A 16,851-nucleotide genomic window follows, 5' to 3' on the forward strand; every position below is an offset into this window, starting at 1 on the left:
AACCTCGCCAAACATGAAAGGAAGTCATCGAATCATTATCATTTATCATCTGGCCATAGATACATATCCCGGGGGTGAAAACTGCACGTCCAACTTGAAAGAATAGAACAGCTTGAGTTTCAGCCAACACACACATCTACTTCACTGAGCAACAGCATCGCGATAAACCTTTGAATGGTATGGGTAGTTGTCTAATGAGCCAGGCAGACATGGGGTAGCTGTAGAAATCCGCTTCATGTGCATGACTTTAAGTGCGGACAACAAGGAAGGCTTCAGGTATGTCGGGACTGTCATACCGGGCAAGTTGTCTGCGAACGCCGATAGGGATTCCCTTCTCATCGATGACGATTTCCCTCTCAACCTAACGATAGACGTTGACTGAGCCAGAAAAGACAACGTCTAAATAATCTTTACCTTCCAAACTCGTGTGTTGCATCCAAACTGAGAAATTGTTGAGCTACACTGTTCCACAAGCTTGAGCGCTTCAGTCGGTGACATGACAGGCGGCTCAGCTTGAGACTGTGAAGCATCTATCAAGGGGTAGTTGATGTGCATTGTTCGAAGAACGTGAGCTTGTGAAAGGTGATCGCCAAGCTGGCTCTGCGGAGTGATATGGAAAATAAGAGTACGGCTGTTGAAAGATTGATTGGCATACAAGTAAACCTGGTTCGATAACGATAAATAATTGTTCCAATTTCCGACACCTTCTACATATTTCGCCAATTGAACGCAGGCTGATCAGCATCCGATGCACCGAAACCCTCACCAGACGATCTTGGTGAGCGGCCACAATATTCTCCCAGAACTGAGACGTGATAGGGGATTCGAAAAATGCGCCGGTAGAGTAAATATTGAATGCCTCAAGGGGGATTTCAGGTGACAAAAGATCAGCGACTTGCTTCATCCAATCTTCCACGAGTATTTGTTGGTGAATGGTCAACGTGATAGATCTCAGGTGGGATAATGCTCTGCTCTGATAACAATCCCGACGGAATACAGCCATATCCTGTAGGAAGTCAGCCAGACGTCCACAACTTAGGAGCAATCAACCGCACGAATTTTGAGGAAAGCCCTTCGATCCCTAAACTCAAGATCCCTTTAACATTTTGTGATATGACAGAGAATATCCCTCGGTTTGTGACTTTGGGACAACCAGTGATATGAAGATCCTCCAAATGGCAGAGATTCGGTGCCAGAGCTTCCAGAGTGTGGTCTGTTATTATGGAAGTGGCCTTTCGAAACCCGAATTCAATAAGAGGGATGGATGATGAACCGGGTTCGTACATTACCTTGCAAATGAGGGTCAAACTTCTTAATGTTTTCCCTGTTCTCATGAGCCAAGGATCCAAGGATTGAACGACCGCCGCACTCGGCATGATCAAGGATATCTTGCGAATACAGTCGAACTGGAGCAGAATATTCGGGTCGTAGTATTCTTGGTTGTGTCCATTAATTTCCAGAGCTCTCAAACACGAGCAATGTCGTAACGCTAACAGTATCTCGTTTCTCAGTGTACCATCCCTTGTCCAAACAAAAGCTGAGAGATTGATACAATTTCGTATGCCTTTCGCCACCACTCGAGCCTGCTCGGCCTCTGTGTCCATTGAAATCACGCGAGGAAAGGCACGAATTTCTATCTCGTTGTCAGGGAACGTTAGGAGGGGCCAGACTGGGAGACACACCGAGTCGATGAACATGTTTTGCGACATGGGGACACATTGAAAGGCTTGTGAACAACATTATCGCCTTGCAATTTGGATCCGCCGTATCAGAATCGTTTAGAACCACGTCTAAATCGTGTCGCGTACCTTCGCCTTCCCGTTCTTATGCCATGAATAAATCGATATTCTATCGTAGAGGAGCTGGACAGCAATGCCGTGGAAGACAGAATTGACGAGACAGACGTTCTTCAGGTCTCGAGGGGTAACATGTTCAATAATAACCGGAAGAATATCCAGAGGCAAATTCAAGGACATGATGACGGTGGTTCGGAAGGTACGGATTCCGGAGACAAGCCCGGTCCGTACCCCATATGTAAGTATGCTCTACTGTACATTAAACACCCGCTAGTTTTTTAAGTGTGGCAAACTCGTCCTTCCCAGTGGCTTTGCACAACGCATAGAACTTTGACGATGGTTGTGCAAGAAGTTTTTGGGGCCTAAATGCAGTAATGCAGTGAGAATTGACATAGTCGTAGTCGCCGAATACGAGGTCACTTACCGATCAAACTCTACGATGCGGCCTTGGTCTAAAAGCATTATCTGCAAGGAGGGCTCGGTCAATAGATATCCAAGGTAGATAAAAAAGGTAGAGACGTTACCCTGTCATAATCAATAACAGTACGAAGTCGATGTGCGATGGTTAATATCGTGCTGTCGGCGAACTCTCTGTAATATGGGGTGGTAGAACGCCTTCCAACATTATGACGGCCAGGGAGGAACTCACTGCCGAATTGTCTGACTGATCAGCTCATCCGTCGAATAGTCGACACTTCGCCGCATCATGAGTCCCTCGACATCTAGAAACTACTTCAGCACATACCTAGCGGTAGCCTGTTGAAAGGGTCAATGAATACAAGACGCAGAGACACGTAAAAGAACTTGCCTCGTCCATGACAAGTACTTTAGATCTCTTCAAGATAGCCCTTGCCATACATAATAATTGTTTTTCACTACGGGATGGCTATCAGCGCCTACTGTATCGAGTTTGTTCCATCGAAAGGTAGAGTACCCAGTAGAGAAATTGTCACCCCCTTCCGAGACTGAGGAATCTAGATTACGGAAAATGTTTGCGTTTACCTCTTGATCTTCCTCCTCAATTTCATGCGAACTTGGAATAAGATGGACTCGGCGTAAAGCTTCGAACTAGCCGGATATTCAAATCAGTTTCCCTGAAAGGCGTCAAAGCTACTTACAATCTCAGCGTCCTCATATTCATTAAAAACATCGAGGGTGGACCTTAACGTTCCCGACAGAATCGTAGGATCCTCTGCTGAATGGTCAAAACCAGGGGGCCCGGATACGAAGTAGAACGGTGCTACACACGAGGTATAATCGTGGACCTGCTTCGAAGGTCCGTTAAACCAATTTTTGCAATGTCGATATCATCAACCAAGATACGGCCCTCGGTTGCTTCAACGAATCGGAAAAATGACAGAGCGAGAGTACTTTTGCCACTACCCGTTCGACCGAGGATTCCAACCTGGTATCTGAATCAGTAACGAGGTTGGAAAGAGTAAAGAACAAGCACCTTTTCACCAGGTTTGATTTCGAAATTCAACCGATGAAGGACATCTGGTAACTCTGGCTACGACAGGGTGAGGGTAACATGAGCTCGAGTGGGCAAGACCACAAAAATTATCATACTGCGTAACGGATGACTAGATTTTCGCATCTAATCTCCCCTTTGGTCGGCCACGATGCTGGGGGTCGCGGTTCCACGAACTCAGGAGCTTCTCGCTTCAATTCAGAATACTCTTTGACTCGTTCCAAGGCCACCTATACACCTGCATGAGAAATGAAGTAAAACAATCATCAGAAACTCACCATCGACTGCTCCAATCCCACGAATCTCCGTACCTGCAATCAAAGACTCAGAAGAGTTTCTTTCAGATTTGGGGTAGAAGACGCACCATGAAAAGAAGGTCGCCAGTGATAGTACTTGCGAATGCAAGGGAGAAACCGGCGATAGAGGCACTGAGACCTGGATTCCACACGGCAACCACAGCCATTGCCCCCACAATGCCACAGGATAGCAAGTTGAAACGTACAGACAACCATCTGTTGACTGAAAAGGTCATGCAGATTAGGTTGAGTTTATGATCAGGAAATTGTTGTTTTACCTCCCCACATCCAATAGTAAGGATTAACATTCTAGTGCTGGCAGGTCAGGAAAATTTGCGAAAAAAAAACCCATAATCTCACTGTATCCAGACATCGAAGCATATCTCTCAAGAACTTTGAGGATGCTCCAAACGCACGGAGAATGGTCACACCGGCTATCGTTTCTCCATAGATCGAGTATATGGGCGAACGAGTAACAGAGTCTATACACAGCCGTCAACGGCTTTTGCAAGGAAGTGTTTGACTTGGAACATACCTAGTCTTCTCATGTCTCGAGACGTTTGGCCGTAGAACTTATAAATGTTAAGTCGCTTGCCTAGGTATTTGGAAGCCTTCGACCCACCTTTCCAACTAGGATACACGTGTGCTCAGCAAGAACACCAAAAGCAGAACTGGTCGCTCACCATTGTAATAAAGCAAGCCTAATACAGCAGCCGCGATCACAAATGGGAAGCCACCGACTATAGCTACAGTCACTAGTGTGGTGACACTCGAAAGACCATAGGTTACAGTACGACCGAAGTTATCAGAGAGACTGCTATCGATTCCTTCGGGAACGTCATTGGGATTATAGCATACAGTAAGGGGTTACCGTACCTTCGAAATCCTTTCCGAACCTGTTCAGCAATCGACCTCGTGATACTGTATCGTGGAAGCGAACGTCCGCAAAGAGAACGGCTTCCAGCAGTCCTACAAATAATTGTGAGCGGAATTCCGTGTCAACAATAAGATCTTCATACTTTTGTACAAAACCACAGAGGCATTAATAGATCCACGATCTAGGAAGATGTCATTCCCTTCCAGTCACCGGAAAAGTAAAGTCCTTACAGAGAACAAACCAGCGTATCGTCGTAAGCACCAACCCTATAATGTTCTTCAATGAGGGAACATGCAGTGGGGGGGGTAAAACGAACCAATTAATGTGACTGCGGCATAGATGCCAACATAGAACAAAGGTCCACGATCCGATCCTTGCTCTCCATCTTCACCCAGGACAGCTCCAGACCATATCCTGCCACGTTGATTAGTTCTGATGTCAAACATTTGGCCTCGTTTACTTACTTGAGCCACCCGTTCTCCGCAACAGGACTTAAAGCAGCTACGACAAAGACAATCATGAACAGAAACCAGTACCCATAGCGTCCGCATGCTTCAAGGTATGTCGCCCAAACATCCTTGCGAACACGCCCAATCGCACGCGTTTCTTCTTCAACCAGTTTGCGAACAGTTTTCTTTACTTTGCTCTGCGTGGACGCGTTAACGAAGGTTGCGGAGTCGGAGCCGGGACCGCTGCAGTCTTTTTTCTCGAGGGTGGCTTCTACAGCTTGTTCGTCATCTCCATCTGCCTTGTCATCCACAGTAGACTGGACGAGAGTCCTGATTACTCCAGACCGCTGAAATGCTGTGTAATCACCAGTAAACTGAACTCGTCCATTGTCGAGAGCGACAATGTAGTCTACACCAGGTGCGCATAATTGAACATGATGAGAAACCAGGATGACAGTCCTGTCCTTCATCAGCTCTCCCTTGAGACATTCGTAATAGAGATGGTGGGCAGTGTGGGCGTCAACTTTGTGACTTTTAAGTACAATACGCTGTCATAAAGACGCAATAGACGCACCGGCAGACAAAACATCGTCTAAAAATAGAATTGACGCTCTGGAATAAACTGCTCGGGCAAGAGACACTGGTGGAACATTAGCAGATATAAGCATGAAGCCCGGAAATGGCTTACCTCGAGCCTTTTGTCCTCCTGATAGATTGACCTGAAAGAAAAGTAGAATCGTAAGCAGATGCTGTAACAAACATTTGAACGTCTAACTCACCCCACGTTCCCCGATTTCGGATTCATCGCCATCCTCTAAGATATCCATGTCTGTTATCAAGGCACACACCTAAAAAAATATAGCGAAGAAAAGGTACTTGATGGAAGGGGGGTCACCTCGAGTGTTTTCTGATACCTGGCTTCATCGTAGGGCAGGTTAAAGAGAATGTTGTCTATCAATAACTAGGTCAGTAATGCGCAGTGGGTTTGAGGGGGAAGCTAACCTTTAATAGATGCGTTTCGTAACCAAGCCATCTACGTTCAAAGTTCAGACGTGCTTGACAAATTTCATGATACTGTCTCCGTACCTGAGGAACATATGCACATAGTCCTTGCACAATCCACTTCTCGCCGGACTGCATGTCTATATATGATGCGATTGCATTTGGCGGTGACCGAGGGCAAACTACTTGCCCGGCAAGAATATCTGCCTCTCCGAGCAATGCTAGAATACTTCGAGATGAGCAACTATACCGGAAAATATTAAGAGACGGTACCAAGGAGTAGCAATGTTTTTCCAGATCCCAATTTACCGCATACGAGAGAGAATCCGTTCGTGGGGAACTTGAGGGACAAGTCTAATAGAACAAACTTCTGTCTGGGAGTAGAGACTGCGGAGGGCGCAGCGCTTCTTTGTGCGCGGTCTTGAGGCCACGTTATAGTGCATGATTGGAAGGCGATTGTTTGCGACTGCTGGTCGAGGGGAGGTACCGAGTCGACTTCAGCTGTGTTGAGGTATTTTTCTATACGTCGAAGAGACACAAATCCCTAATAATGCGGAATAAGCTAAAGCGGAAAAATTTAGCTTGGGATGTGAAATGACCTGTAGCGCATTGATCAGAGTCTCAGGGAGTGCGTTGAGGGCGAACTTTAACTCGTTAAACACTATCGGAAACAAAGATCCAAACAACAAAGATATGTGAGCAAGTGGCCAGCCCCAATAAAAATCGCCTACCGGTAATGGCCGTGAAAGCAATGTTGGGTGTGAGTTGTTGGCCGCGGATGACTGTGAAGTGGAAAAATGCCACAACAGTCACCAAGACGGGAGTAGCATTCCATATTCCATTCCATAATGTCTGTTATGAGGATGTGATGAGTGGATGGATCAATCGCAGGGTTGAATTCGAGTATACCTCAATATTATAATTGAGTTTCTGGTACTTGAGTTCTCGATCACGGATTTTGAGAATTCGAGATTCGAAGCTCCTTTCCCAAGCCATAAACTGTCGTAGAAATCAGAACCAAAGCAGTCGGCGACCGTATAATCAAATTGTACCTTCAACATACGTATTCCGCCGAGAACCTGAATAAGAAATTAGCTTCCACTGTCAAGATGGATCCGAACGTGACGCGCTTCGTTCATAAGAGCGATTCTTTCATCGCGAGCTTTCATCAAGTTTTCTTGAGCATCTGCGAAGCATGATAAAGCCACTCTTCTCAACCGCATTGTGACGGACTTACCAACGACCACTTTCCCAGCTAGATGGTTCATGGGCATTGATAAAACGATGACGAGTAGACCATATAATGCTGACACGCCTGTCATGAGTTTAAGCAACCGTTGTTCAAGTTCAAAAGAGATAAATAACCTACCAAGTAATTTGTATACGAACAAGGTTCCAATGATCAGCTCAATGGGTGAATCTAGTGGCCCTGTCAATACATCACGACCACGAGCTGGTTCTACTTACCGACGAGAGTGAAGAAATGCCAGGCAAACTCGCTCACACGGTCCGTATCTGTCGTCATAAGAGTCATAATCTGGGCTTTGGTGGAGAAATCGTCCTCGTCTTGCTTTTCTTCGGCTGTTTCATTCTCCTTTTGAACTGAGGCCGAAGAGGAAATAGCATCCTTTCGGACGAGCGTCTTTGCATAGAGAATCGAGTTGAGCTGAATCCTGAACCGAGTTTGTATAACCGTCGTTGAGATTGACCAAAGTTGTGCAGTCACTAGGTAGAACCGGAATATAAGCCAAATGCCATCGGCGGGGAAAGGCTACAACTTACGAAGATAAACAATGACATTCGACATGATCAGACCAAAGGCATACAGCCATCCCCAGCTCCTATCGCGTCTTTCAGGATCACTTTCCAGGTATAGGATCAACAAGTTGAGGAAGTACGGCGGTAGGTAGAACAGCATCGCCGAAAATACCGCAATCCAAAATTGAACCGTTAGAGAGGCGATATTTAATCGTACCAGCTGATATGCGACGTTCCATCCGGAACCAGTCTTAGCAGCCCACGTCCCAAAGCGCAACCGAAGGGTTCCCGCCATCTTTCTTATTTGTGTAAAATTGACGACACAACGCATGTTCGCCGGAAGGATCGGTAGGTCACCTATTTCAAGGCTCTCCGCAATATTCCCGAGCATAACGACCTTGGTTGTGTAGGAAAACATAAGGTAACCCCAGGGAGAACAAGCTGGCAATAAAGACGTATTTAATTGGGGTCAACAGGCACGGAGCTGAACTGACCTGCGAGTCCCGTCACATTCTCCTTATCCTTGTTTGTGATAGACTCTACAGCCTTTGGGAGATATATAGCGGATGGTGGGTAGTAAAGCGGGGGACCTTGAGGCGTGGTGAACGCGAGAATACAGGCCGAAAGGTAGAGCACGACCATGATATACCACAGATTATCATGATCTCCGATTGGTGACACTCGTTGTAGATTCACTTGGGATAGTGGTGTTTCAGGAAGGAGGGACAAGGTCGTAAGAAGTAAGGCAGGTATCGTGGTTAAGACCGTTATATGAAGGACGGATTCGCTGTGACGCTCGACAGTGCAACGATATATGGACTGGAGACATAGAGCAAGCAGATAAATCGCGAAGTACACGTTCAAAGAATGGGCGACGAGTTTCATATTATTGCCTGCGCCATTTTCCACATACAACCCTAGTTGAATGCACTGAAGAACCACGATGGTTGCTGTCAAAAAGCAGAGTCCAAATTTCCTTCTTTTGACCTGAATGAACGAAGAAGCGGTAAGGATTGACGGTATTAGCAATTATAGGTGTAAGGGAACCTGTGTCCAAAACGTTTCCTCTTCAACCGGATACCCCTCGATAAAATCCTCTTGTGTCACGACGTCAAACGGATCTGAAGTGTTCGAGATTGTGTTCTCCGAGGCACTTTCTTCTAGTGCTTCATCCCCATGAATAGGAAGCTTGATTTTCTCCTCCCGTGGACGGTTGTAAAGAAATAGAGCGGCGCTTGCAACTGTGCAACTAGCGAGAGCAATGGAGGTTTCGAATTCGAAGCGAGGCATCCACAGGTAGGGAATGTGATCTTTCTACCACAGAATACCAGCGCTGCACTTAAAAACTACTTGTGTGGTCTGAGTCAATTATTAATTTGAATCCCAAACAGAGGCAGCCAGCGCGGACTAAGTGCGGTACCGGGTGTGTGGGTGCAACTTTTTGTGATGGAAATCATCCGAAGTTGCCGTCGAGCCGGTGAGCCTCGTGCGTGGTCTATCTATTGCACCTGCAGGATATCTAGTTTTAAATGTACAATGGCATGTATACAGGGTATCTAGGGATTCCACATCTTGCCGTCAATAAAGGCAAGTAATTCTGCATCGTTCATGGCACGAAGCCCCGTTGAGCGGTCGACACCCTACCGGTTCAACGTATGAGTCTAAAACGACGATGGGTTGAGCCAAAGTATGAACATACCTCTTTTTGTGCTGTACGTATAACTTCCTTGGCGATGAAGGCGCTTATTTCGCGAACTGCGCGGAAAAAGACAAACCGTCATAATGAGCGGGGTGATCAGCAAAGTCGTGACTCACTTCGGGAAATTGACGGGTAGAGCATACCGAGGCTCCGCTCTTCAGTTGTCAATGAGTTGGCCAACCCGAGAGATGAGGCTTCCACCATCGAATCTGTGACTGAAGAGACTCGCGCGAGGATGGCAGCAAAGCCAAGTCCCGGGAAAATGTACATGTTATTGCCTTGACCTGGATATAACGTCTTTCCGCCATGCGGCGTATCTGGGAACGGTGAACCAGAAGCGAACAAGACATTGCCGTCACTGTGTTTTACCGCGTCCTCGAAGGTACATTCTGACAGGCGAACCGGATTTGAGAGGGGGAAAATGATTGGCCGCGGGTTAAGAACAGCCATCGTTGAAATGACCTCGGGATAGAAGGCGTTCTGAGGAGGAATTTATAAATACCATGTCAATGAGGGCTCAGCGTCTTACTCACCGAAGTGGTTGAAAGTCCAATTAATGCAGTTGGTTTCACCAACTGGAGGATCTCGAGCAAATCTTTGATAGGTGGACCATTATAGTCCCTGCGAGAGAAATCTGTCGCAATGTAATTTGAATTGAGTGGTTCCCTGAACTGCGTATCCAACTTACACTTCTTGTGCTCAGCCATGGGGCCGCGAGTGTCGAAGACGAGGCCTTGAGAGTCAACGAGCCAGATGCGTTCCCGGGCGTCTTGCTCTGGCAGACCTTGCAGGGTGAAGAAGCTCATAAGCTGCATTCCGACACCGACGCCAGCGGATCCTGCGCCAAAGAACAAGATCCTGTGAGAGGTCAAGGGAAGACCGGATGCCTCGGATGATAATTTGGCTGCGTTCATGAAACCACTAAGAACTACCGCTCCCGTTCCTTGAATATCGTCGTTGAAGACAGGGTACTGTTTGCGGTAACGGTCAAGGTAAAGAAAGGCGCGGTCGGTTGAAAAGTCCTACAGAGTGATTTAGATAATGACTTGATAATAGGTCATTAAACACCCGCCTCAAATTGAACGAGTAATTTTGGGAAAGTACGGGATATTTCATACATGAACTCGTCCATGAATTCGGTCATCTCTTTCTCAGAGACGCGTTTTTGTCGGAGGCCGAGATATAATGGATCATCGAGATATGTTTGAGTGTTTGTTCCGAGGTCCAAACATATCGGGATGGTTGATTCAGGGCGAATGCTGGTCGATGGAGAGGAATACTTAGCGGAACCTAGAAGGTACTACAATTGTAAGCTACTCACCCTGCGCCAGCGACATAAAGGGACAATTTCCCAACTGATATGCCCATTCCGTTGACACCAAGATCTCCGAGTCCAAGGATACGTGAACCTGCGTCATTGCAGTTGAGAAAGAGTGAAACGCGCAGAACAAAGTTGTTTTACCATCGGTTACAACACTAATCCTCGCATCAGCCGGTTTAGGCCAATTTTCAAGGATGGCGCGAATGTTTCCCTTGTCTTTGATCGATACGTACTGAGGATTGGTTAGTTTGGCAACTAATTGAATGGGTTGCTACTTGCCATTCCTTCTGGACGACGGTAGATGTGGGACCATTGTTGACAGGCGTCACCAACGGTTGGTGTGTAGATGAGTGGAGTGATCTCACTCATGTATTTCAGACATAATCTGTAAAACAGAGGAGCGTCCTGCTCCTTGAGCGCGGACAAAAAGATGTACTTTTCGAGATTGTTCTGCTTGGATCTGAGCTGAGCGAGAGTTCGTTCTTCATGAATGGAAGGTCCAAACATTGGAGGCACCAGGCCATGTTTCGGTTGAGCTGGTGCTAATAATCTCGTTAACGTGGATGCCTGTGGCCCTTGGTGAAGATACACGTACGTTGGGGGGCCAACCTGAGTCCTTGAAATCCATTGGACCAGTAGGGGTTAAGAACGATGGTCATTATAGTCGTCTAGTTTGCGGCGGACTACGTGAAAATACCGAAGACGAGGGAGAGAACCGCATACTTTTATAAGGGCGAAAAGCAAGTCTAGGGCAAGTCTAGGCCGCGGATAAAGTGTTCCGTTAAGAATACGATGTCGGCACAACAAGCCCACCAGCTTTCTACTTATGATTCGCCAGTAAACAACGTGGGACATGATGCTTGCTTGTTGTTATACATACCCGACGGTTCTTTCTCATCCGAGATGCCCGAATGACTTCCCATAGTGTATGCCATATCCATCCAAACTAGTAGGTGCTTCTCGCAAGACAGTAGGTAAAAGGAACCCGTTCTGACTGTCGTACACGAACATTGACGTGAAAAGTGCTTTTGGGACCGGCAATCAACGCGACAACTTCCCTCTCAACCAAACTCACGGTTCCCATAATTAGCATGATTATGGCGTCCGAGTGCTCTTGTTCTTCCCCTTCATCTCCTCAAGCTTCTGCAGTCGTCTATTCGCTCGTTTCTTGACGTCCTCCTCCAACACTTCTTTCCTTTCTTTCATATGTTCTCGGCGGGGCGAGACGTCGAGCATGGTTATGGCGCACACGTCCCTTATTCCCCTCGTTCACATCGTTCTCAACGTTTCTCGATTGAGAGTAGCTCCGCAGGTCATTCCTCGATACATGCAGGTCATTTTGCGAATCGGTTTCCGTCTATCAGGAGCAATAACAGTAACACCTCTTTGGTACGTTTACATTTTCGGCCTTGGGCAGCATCCTTATATCCTAGTCATTATACGCAGAATCCGTACAATGTCAGTGCTACTCCAGGCCGCAGAGCTCCACCTCCCTTGGAATTCTCCCTGGCAGATAAAGTTCGTCAGCTAGTGCCTCCCGTCGACCGCGGCAGTATTAAACGACTGTTCCCCAGTACTCTCTGGCTCCTGATCCTCAAGAGTGGGGAACATCCCTCACACCCTCATTTCGTGAAGAAGATGATATGTTACACAACCCCGATCCAACTCGGGATAGGAAATTCGATCGTCGGGGTAGCCTTTTAACTTCGAGAGGTGTCGCCAATCTGGGCTGTGTAGCAATCATGGTTATTGGCCTTGTTGGGCTCTTGTGCGTCTTATTGTACCCGTCTCACTCTTTTTATTCTGAACAGTTATTGACAGCGCCGGGTACCCTCTAGCTAGCTACTTCACAACCCACGAGCTTGCCTTCTTTGGCGGGTTTAACATCGGAGGCCTCAATGCTTCCGGGCAGGTGTGTCATTCTTTCGATTTTTGTATCAGCTTTTGCCACATTAATGTCGTATGTAGGTACCCCAGATAGCAGGAAACTGGGGCTTGATAGACATAGAAACACCATCCGAGGCACTCAGTATGAAGGGCTACTTAAACGGTGCTGATATGGAACTGGTTTTCAGCGATGAATTCAACACGGAAGGACGGACTTTTTATCCGGGAGACGACCCATACTGGGAAGCAGTCGATCTTCATTATTGGCAGGTACGTATACCATGGTTGTTACCCCACTTGTTGATGATGAAACTGATGCGAGTCACCTAGACGAACAACATGGAGTGGTACGATCCCGAAGCAATTACTACACGGAATGGTGCCCTGGAAATCACGTTATCGCGGAAGGAAACCCACGATTTGAACTTCCAAGGTGGAATGATGACAACGTGGAACAAGTTTTGCTTTACCGGTGGAGTGCTCCAAGCATCTGTTTCACTTCCTGGGATCAACAATATCGCCGGTTTATGGCCAGCGGTTTGGGCTATGGGAAATCTCGGTGAGTTGACACTCTTCAGCCTTTCCTATGGGACTAAAAGAGGCTGCCGCTATTCTTAGGCCGTGCTGGCTACGGTGCAAGTCTCGAGGGAATGGTGGGTTCGATATTTGCTGACTTCTTTTCGGTGCCAGCTAAAGTGGATTCAGTGGCCTTACACATACGACGAGTGTGATGTCGGAACTGTAAAAAACCAAACTGTAAACGGACAACCCCCCCAGGCCGTATTCAATAGCCCCAAGAAGAACGAAAAACTGTCGTTCTTACCGGGCCAGCGTCTCTCGAGGTGCACGTGTCCCCACGAAGATCATCCTGGGCCAATGCATCAAGACGGCACGTTTGTCGGTCGTTCGGCTCCAGAAATCGATGTTATTGAAGCGCAAGTAAGCTTCCTCGATTCTGCGCTTTCGAAAGGTGATTTTCTGACCTTCTTCGTATGAGTCAGGTCCAGGATGGAATCGGCACTGTATCGCAGTCAGGACAATGGGCTGTAAGTGAAGATGATTATGATCTTACGAGGTGGTTACTAATGATTTTCGTCCTTAGCCCTTCGATAAGCAATACCGGTGGAAGAATACAGCAGATACATTCGTCATGTACAATACATCAATAACCCAACCAAATAGCTATCTCGGAGGACCTTTTCAGGAAGCCACGTCTTGCGTAACCATAACAGGTAAGTATTCAAATGTGTTTCCCCAAAAGGGGTCGAATTTTGACGAACACAGACCCGGATTGCTATCAGTTGGGTACGGGATGTTTCTCAGTTTATGGTTTTGAGTATAAGCCAGGTAGTTTGTCATTCTTTCTACAGTCCTTAAAAAGCCTGACGCCGCTTACAGGTTTCGATAACGCCGTGTGTATCACACCCTTTCGATAGAGTGAAAGCCTTGAATGACCCGATTTCTTCGTTCACAACAGTACATCACCTGGATCGCCAACGGAAAAAAGTCGTGGACTTTGTTCGCGAGTGCTGTAGGAGCGAATGACGATGTTCAAATTCAAGCACGTCCCATCCCTCAGGAACCCATGGTATGCAGCCGCCCTTCACTTATCGATTCACCCTCATTTTTTTTTTCTTCCAGTACCTCATCGCCAACCTCGGAATGTCCACAAATTTTGGAGATGTCGATCTTGAACATTTAATCTTCCCAGCCGTAATGAAGATCGACTGGATTCGTGTCTATCAAGAAAAGGGGAAGAGGAACGTTGGATGCGATCCAAAGGAGTTCCCAACGAAAGCGTATATTGACAAGTAAGCCATTTTGGGATTTCTCTTTCTTGAGACTCGAATAACCGGTTGCCCGTCCCTTTTTTACCCGCAGATACATCGAAGCATATACAAATGCCAACCTCACTACGTGGGTGGACGACTTTAAACAAACGGTACCAAAGAACAAGTTTCTCGGGGAATGCTGACCATGTTGTGAATCTGTATCTGTAACTACCCCTAAAACGACCTCAATGCTTTCTACTACTTTCTCTTAGTTTCCACGCCTTGTTCCGTAGTACTGTTCCTGTAAACCTGTATATGGGCGAGACCCGTTAAGATTCTTTTTTGTGTTTCCATTTCGGTACTAACCCGACACGAGTTCAACGTTCAAAAGCCATAGCTTAGGGTTTACTACCCAGTAGGTTATATCTTGCCTTAGAAATCTCAGTCCAGTGAGTCCCATCTGTCTGCCACATACGGAAATTCCCTGTACGCAGCTCATTGATACACTTGATCCTGCGAGTATATATCAGGGAAAGGGAAGTAAGTTTAGAATGGCAATTTAGATCTGACAGACGTAGCAATGCCGGCAAATGGCTATTAAATCTATTGCTTGACCGCAATGCCGACCGCGAACATACTACACGAGATACGACGTGACCTCAGTCGATAACGAAGAGAATTTATAACTTGAGATTATAAATACGTGAATAGTACAGATACAGTACAAGATAAACTGAAAGACAAAATGAACAGAATCCTCCAACGAAGCAAATCTACTTGGTACCCGCTGACGAATACTAAGAAAGAGTCAGGAAGAGCGAGCTGTGTGGCATTGAAGGTAGCACGAACCTTGGTAACTGATTTGGTACCTTCAGAGATGGCGTGCTTGGCGAGTTCACCAGGGAGGATCAGGCGAACGGATGTTTGGATCTCACGAGACGAGATAGTTGATTTTTTCGAATAAGTCGCTAGTTCTGAAAGGCCAACGATTAACAAAGAGATAGATCTTCATCCAGAGGAATACACACTGGAAGCTTCTGTCGCGATCCGCTCGAAGATATCGTTGACAAACGAGTTAAGGATCGCCATTGCTTTGTTGGAGATACCAGTATCGGGGTGGACCTGCTTGAGGACTGAAGAAGACCAAGTGAGAACAAGCCGAGATGATGCATGGAACGACTGACCTTTGTAAATGTAGGAAGAGTAAGTCTCCTTTCTGGACTTCTTGCGCTTCTTCTTCTCGCCGTCAGCGGGGGCAGGCTTAGAAGTTTTCTTCGCGGCCTTTGCACCCTCAGTCTTAGCGGGGGCCTTGCTGGCGGTGGAGGCAGGAGCTTTTCCAGCGGTAGAGGCGGGTTTGGGAGCCATTGAGGATGTGAGAAGCGATAGAGTGGTGGAGAGCTAAGGTCGTGCCGGTGTTTATGGCGGTAGTAGGCAAGAAGCGGGGGTGTCCACAGCTGGAACGAGAGCGGAGTTTATATATGGACGCGTCACGTTGCGTCTGTTTGTGCAAACGCGCCTTGTTGATTGCAATCAACAAAGGTCAATTCACGTGCCCATCCACGGTTATAAATACTGGACTGTCTCTGCCCCCCCTCATCCTCTCATCTTCTCAAGTCACTACTACTACCACCACCCCCAAACTCTTATTACTCATCATGTCTGGCAAAGGTGGCAAATCTGGAAAGACTGGCGGCAAGGCTGGCGGCGAGGGTGGTAAATCCCAGTCTCGTTCTGCCAAGGCGGGTCTCCAATTCCCAGTCGGTCGTGTTCACCGTCTGCTGAAGAAGGGAAACTACGCGCAGCGTGTTGGTGCTGGTGCGCCTGGTGAGTCTGTCCTTCTCTTGCGCGTTTTCGTCAACTGACTTTCAAATTCAGTCTATCTGGCAGCCGTCCTGGAATATCTTGCCGCTGAGATTCTTGAACTTGCTGGCAACGCTGCCCGTGACAACAAGAAGCAACGTATAGTGCCTCGGCACTTGCAACTCGCCATTAGAAACGACGAAGAGTACGTGGTCCCATTCCCTCAGACCCACACCGATCTCTTACCCGCTCTTTCAGGCTAAATAAACTCATGGGGGATGTTGTTATCTCCCAAGGTGGTGTTGTTCCTCACATTGAGTCTTCACTCCTACCTTCAAAATCTGGAAAAGGGAAGAAGGACGAGGGTATCTCGCAGGAGGTGTAGCCCGTTCTCTTTTCTCTTGGTCGTCTTTGTCCACGTACATTATTTCCGCTTCTCTCTTGTATTAGCAGTGTATTATTCTCGAGCGCCTATCCTATCCATTACAACTGGTATTGTCTAGTCTAAGTGAATTTTGCCGATGGTCGTCAGTGGTTGGTCCTCCTTAGATGGCATGGGTAGATCACTTACCTTTTGCGCGGAAGGAAACGGTGAGCAACCTCTCGAAAAGAATTTGAATGTTATGAAGGTTCGAACTTCGACCTAGCCACCACAAGCCATCTTCAGCACCAAACAAAGATCTCGGCCAACAACAGTTGACGAGGTTTTGCACTATATGTAGT

The 16,851-nt window shown here is 47.0% G+C and overlaps 6 protein-coding genes across 9 annotated transcripts; 2 read left to right on the forward strand and 4 right to left on the reverse strand.

The window, feature by feature from the left end:
- Positions 1 to 247: 247 nt before the first annotated feature.
- E1B28_006143 (uncharacterized protein) lies at positions 248 to 1,976 on the reverse strand (the record flags this gene model as incomplete). The annotated part of the gene is made up of 7 exons (XM_043150767.1): positions 248 to 361; positions 415 to 600; positions 656 to 1,006; positions 1,056 to 1,232; positions 1,290 to 1,633; positions 1,683 to 1,746; positions 1,809 to 1,976. The coding sequence occupies 7 exons, from the start codon at positions 1,974 to 1,976 to the stop codon at positions 248 to 250; spliced, it is 1,404 nt and encodes a 467-aa protein (XP_043011857.1).
- A 33-nt stretch (positions 1,977 to 2,009) lies between these two features.
- On the reverse strand, positions 2,010 to 9,010 carry E1B28_006144 (uncharacterized protein). Of its 2 annotated transcripts, XM_043150768.1 has the most exons (41): positions 8,697 to 9,010; positions 8,144 to 8,636; positions 7,674 to 8,090; positions 7,359 to 7,616; positions 7,261 to 7,311; positions 7,129 to 7,206; positions 7,022 to 7,077; positions 6,944 to 6,970; positions 6,801 to 6,890; positions 6,623 to 6,743; positions 6,491 to 6,552; positions 6,165 to 6,435; positions 5,976 to 6,112; positions 5,892 to 5,922; positions 5,785 to 5,840; positions 5,669 to 5,737; positions 5,578 to 5,608; positions 5,464 to 5,529; positions 4,905 to 5,412; positions 4,757 to 4,854; positions 4,671 to 4,706; positions 4,583 to 4,621; positions 4,440 to 4,532; positions 4,247 to 4,390; positions 4,186 to 4,193; positions 4,099 to 4,135; positions 3,924 to 4,045; positions 3,842 to 3,872; positions 3,632 to 3,786; positions 3,546 to 3,578; positions 3,366 to 3,497; positions 3,250 to 3,306; positions 3,045 to 3,201; positions 2,915 to 2,988; positions 2,731 to 2,864; positions 2,605 to 2,671; positions 2,542 to 2,552; positions 2,446 to 2,490; positions 2,321 to 2,387; positions 2,221 to 2,261; positions 2,010 to 2,158 (listed from the first exon to the last, which is right to left on the reverse strand). In XM_043150768.1, exons 1-41 carry the CDS (start codon positions 8,937 to 8,939, stop codon positions 2,056 to 2,058), a joined length of 4,749 nt encoding a protein of 1,582 aa, XP_043011858.1. In that variant the 5' UTR covers positions 8,940 to 9,010; the 3' UTR covers positions 2,010 to 2,055. The 2 variants fall into 2 exon arrangements, with proteins under 2 accessions (XP_043011858.1, XP_043011859.1); XM_043150769.1 differs by having other exon boundaries at positions 8,144 to 9,010.
- Positions 9,011 to 9,041: 31 nt separating this feature from the next.
- Positions 9,042 to 11,542, reverse strand: E1B28_006145 (uncharacterized protein). Of its 3 annotated transcripts, none has more exons than XM_043150771.1 (11): positions 11,393 to 11,542; positions 11,265 to 11,337; positions 10,949 to 11,211; positions 10,811 to 10,901; positions 10,670 to 10,757; positions 10,421 to 10,607; positions 10,037 to 10,370; positions 9,882 to 9,982; positions 9,465 to 9,828; positions 9,349 to 9,404; positions 9,042 to 9,289 (listed from the first exon to the last, which is right to left on the reverse strand). In XM_043150771.1, exons 1-11 carry the CDS (start codon positions 11,522 to 11,524, stop codon positions 9,206 to 9,208), a joined length of 1,773 nt encoding a protein of 590 aa, XP_043011861.1. In that variant the 5' UTR covers positions 11,525 to 11,542; the 3' UTR covers positions 9,042 to 9,205. The 3 variants fall into 3 exon arrangements, with proteins under 3 accessions (XP_043011861.1, XP_043011862.1, XP_043011860.1); XM_043150772.1 differs by having other exon boundaries at positions 10,949 to 11,119; positions 11,175 to 11,211; positions 11,265 to 11,505; XM_043150770.1 differs by having other exon boundaries at positions 11,265 to 11,505.
- A 13-nt stretch (positions 11,543 to 11,555) lies between these two features.
- Positions 11,556 to 14,679, forward strand: E1B28_006146 (uncharacterized protein). Its single transcript, XM_043150773.1, has 16 exons — positions 11,556 to 11,639; positions 11,693 to 12,058; positions 12,116 to 12,187; positions 12,244 to 12,437; positions 12,491 to 12,581; positions 12,638 to 12,826; positions 12,887 to 13,115; positions 13,175 to 13,209; positions 13,262 to 13,495; positions 13,558 to 13,602; positions 13,659 to 13,788; positions 13,841 to 13,903; positions 13,955 to 13,968; positions 14,034 to 14,144; positions 14,198 to 14,367; positions 14,438 to 14,679. Exons 2-16 carry the CDS (start codon positions 11,876 to 11,878, stop codon positions 14,529 to 14,531), a joined length of 1,854 nt encoding a protein of 617 aa, XP_043011863.1. The 5' UTR covers positions 11,556 to 11,639; positions 11,693 to 11,875; the 3' UTR covers positions 14,532 to 14,679.
- Positions 14,680 to 14,949: 270 nt separating this feature from the next.
- E1B28_006147 (uncharacterized protein) lies at positions 14,950 to 15,768 on the reverse strand. The gene is made up of 4 exons (XM_043150774.1): positions 15,513 to 15,768; positions 15,357 to 15,461; positions 15,178 to 15,302; positions 14,950 to 15,125 (listed from the first exon to the last, which is right to left on the reverse strand). The coding sequence occupies exons 1-4, from the start codon at positions 15,691 to 15,693 to the stop codon at positions 15,102 to 15,104; spliced, it is 435 nt and encodes a 144-aa protein (XP_043011864.1). The 5' UTR covers positions 15,694 to 15,768; the 3' UTR covers positions 14,950 to 15,101.
- A 118-nt stretch (positions 15,769 to 15,886) lies between these two features.
- E1B28_006148 (uncharacterized protein) lies at positions 15,887 to 16,621 on the forward strand. Its single transcript, XM_043150775.1, has 3 exons — positions 15,887 to 16,152; positions 16,204 to 16,333; positions 16,387 to 16,621. Exons 1-3 carry the CDS (start codon positions 15,984 to 15,986, stop codon positions 16,511 to 16,513), a joined length of 426 nt encoding a protein of 141 aa, XP_043011865.1. The 5' UTR covers positions 15,887 to 15,983; the 3' UTR covers positions 16,514 to 16,621.
- Positions 16,622 to 16,851: the final 230 nt, after the last annotated feature.

The sequence above is a fragment of the Marasmius oreades genome, chromosome 3, assembly GCF_018924745.1.
Source record: "Marasmius oreades isolate 03SP1 chromosome 3, whole genome shotgun sequence".
Lineage (NCBI taxonomy): Eukaryota > Fungi > Basidiomycota > Agaricomycetes > Agaricales > Marasmiaceae > Marasmius > Marasmius oreades.

Coding starts and splice junctions, on each gene's coding strand:
- E1B28_006145 (XM_043150771.1), bottom strand. CDS start 11,524: ATGTCCCACGTTGTTTACTGGCGAATCATAAGTAGAAAGCTGGTGGGC. Junction 11,212..11,264: donor ACTCAGGTTGGCCCCCCAAC/GTACGTGTATCT, acceptor CGAGATTATTAG/CACCAGCTCAACCGAAACAT. Junction 10,371..10,420: donor AATTACTCGTTCAATTTGAG/GCGGGTGTTTAA, acceptor ATCACTCTGTAG/GACTTTTCAACCGACCGCGC.
- E1B28_006146 (XM_043150773.1), top strand. CDS start 11,876: ATGTTCTCGGCGGGGCGAGACGTCGAGCATGGTTATGGCGCACACGTC. Junction 12,188..12,243: donor AATTCTCCCTGGCAGATAAA/GTTCGTCAGCTA, acceptor ACTGTTCCCCAG/TACTCTCTGGCTCCTGATCC. Junction 14,145..14,197: donor CCATCCCTCAGGAACCCATG/GTATGCAGCCGC, acceptor TTTTTCTTCCAG/TACCTCATCGCCAACCTCGG.
- E1B28_006148 (XM_043150775.1), top strand. CDS start 15,984: ATGTCTGGCAAAGGTGGCAAATCTGGAAAGACTGGCGGCAAGGCTGGC. Junction 16,153..16,203: donor TGTTGGTGCTGGTGCGCCTG/GTGAGTCTGTCC, acceptor TTTCAAATTCAG/TCTATCTGGCAGCCGTCCTG. Junction 16,334..16,386: donor GCCATTAGAAACGACGAAGA/GTACGTGGTCCC, acceptor CCGCTCTTTCAG/GCTAAATAAACTCATGGGGG.
- E1B28_006144 (XM_043150768.1), bottom strand. CDS start 8,939: ATGCCTCGCTTCGAATTCGAAACCTCCATTGCTCTCGCTAGTTGCACA. Junction 5,530..5,577: donor AGGAGGACAAAAGGCTCGAG/GTAAGCCATTTC, acceptor ATGTTCCACCAG/TGTCTCTTGCCCGAGCAGTT. Junction 3,787..3,841: donor TTACTATTGGATGTGGGGAG/GTAAAACAACAA, acceptor TGACCTTTTCAG/TCAACAGATGGTTGTCTGTA.
- E1B28_006147 (XM_043150774.1), bottom strand. CDS start 15,693: ATGGCTCCCAAACCCGCCTCTACCGCTGGAAAAGCTCCTGCCTCCACC. Junction 15,462..15,512: donor CTCTTCCTACATTTACAAAG/GTCAGTCGTTCC, acceptor GGTCTTCTTCAG/TCCTCAAGCAGGTCCACCCC. Junction 15,303..15,356: donor GATCGCGACAGAAGCTTCCA/GTGTGTATTCCT, acceptor TTGGCCTTTCAG/AACTAGCGACTTATTCGAAA.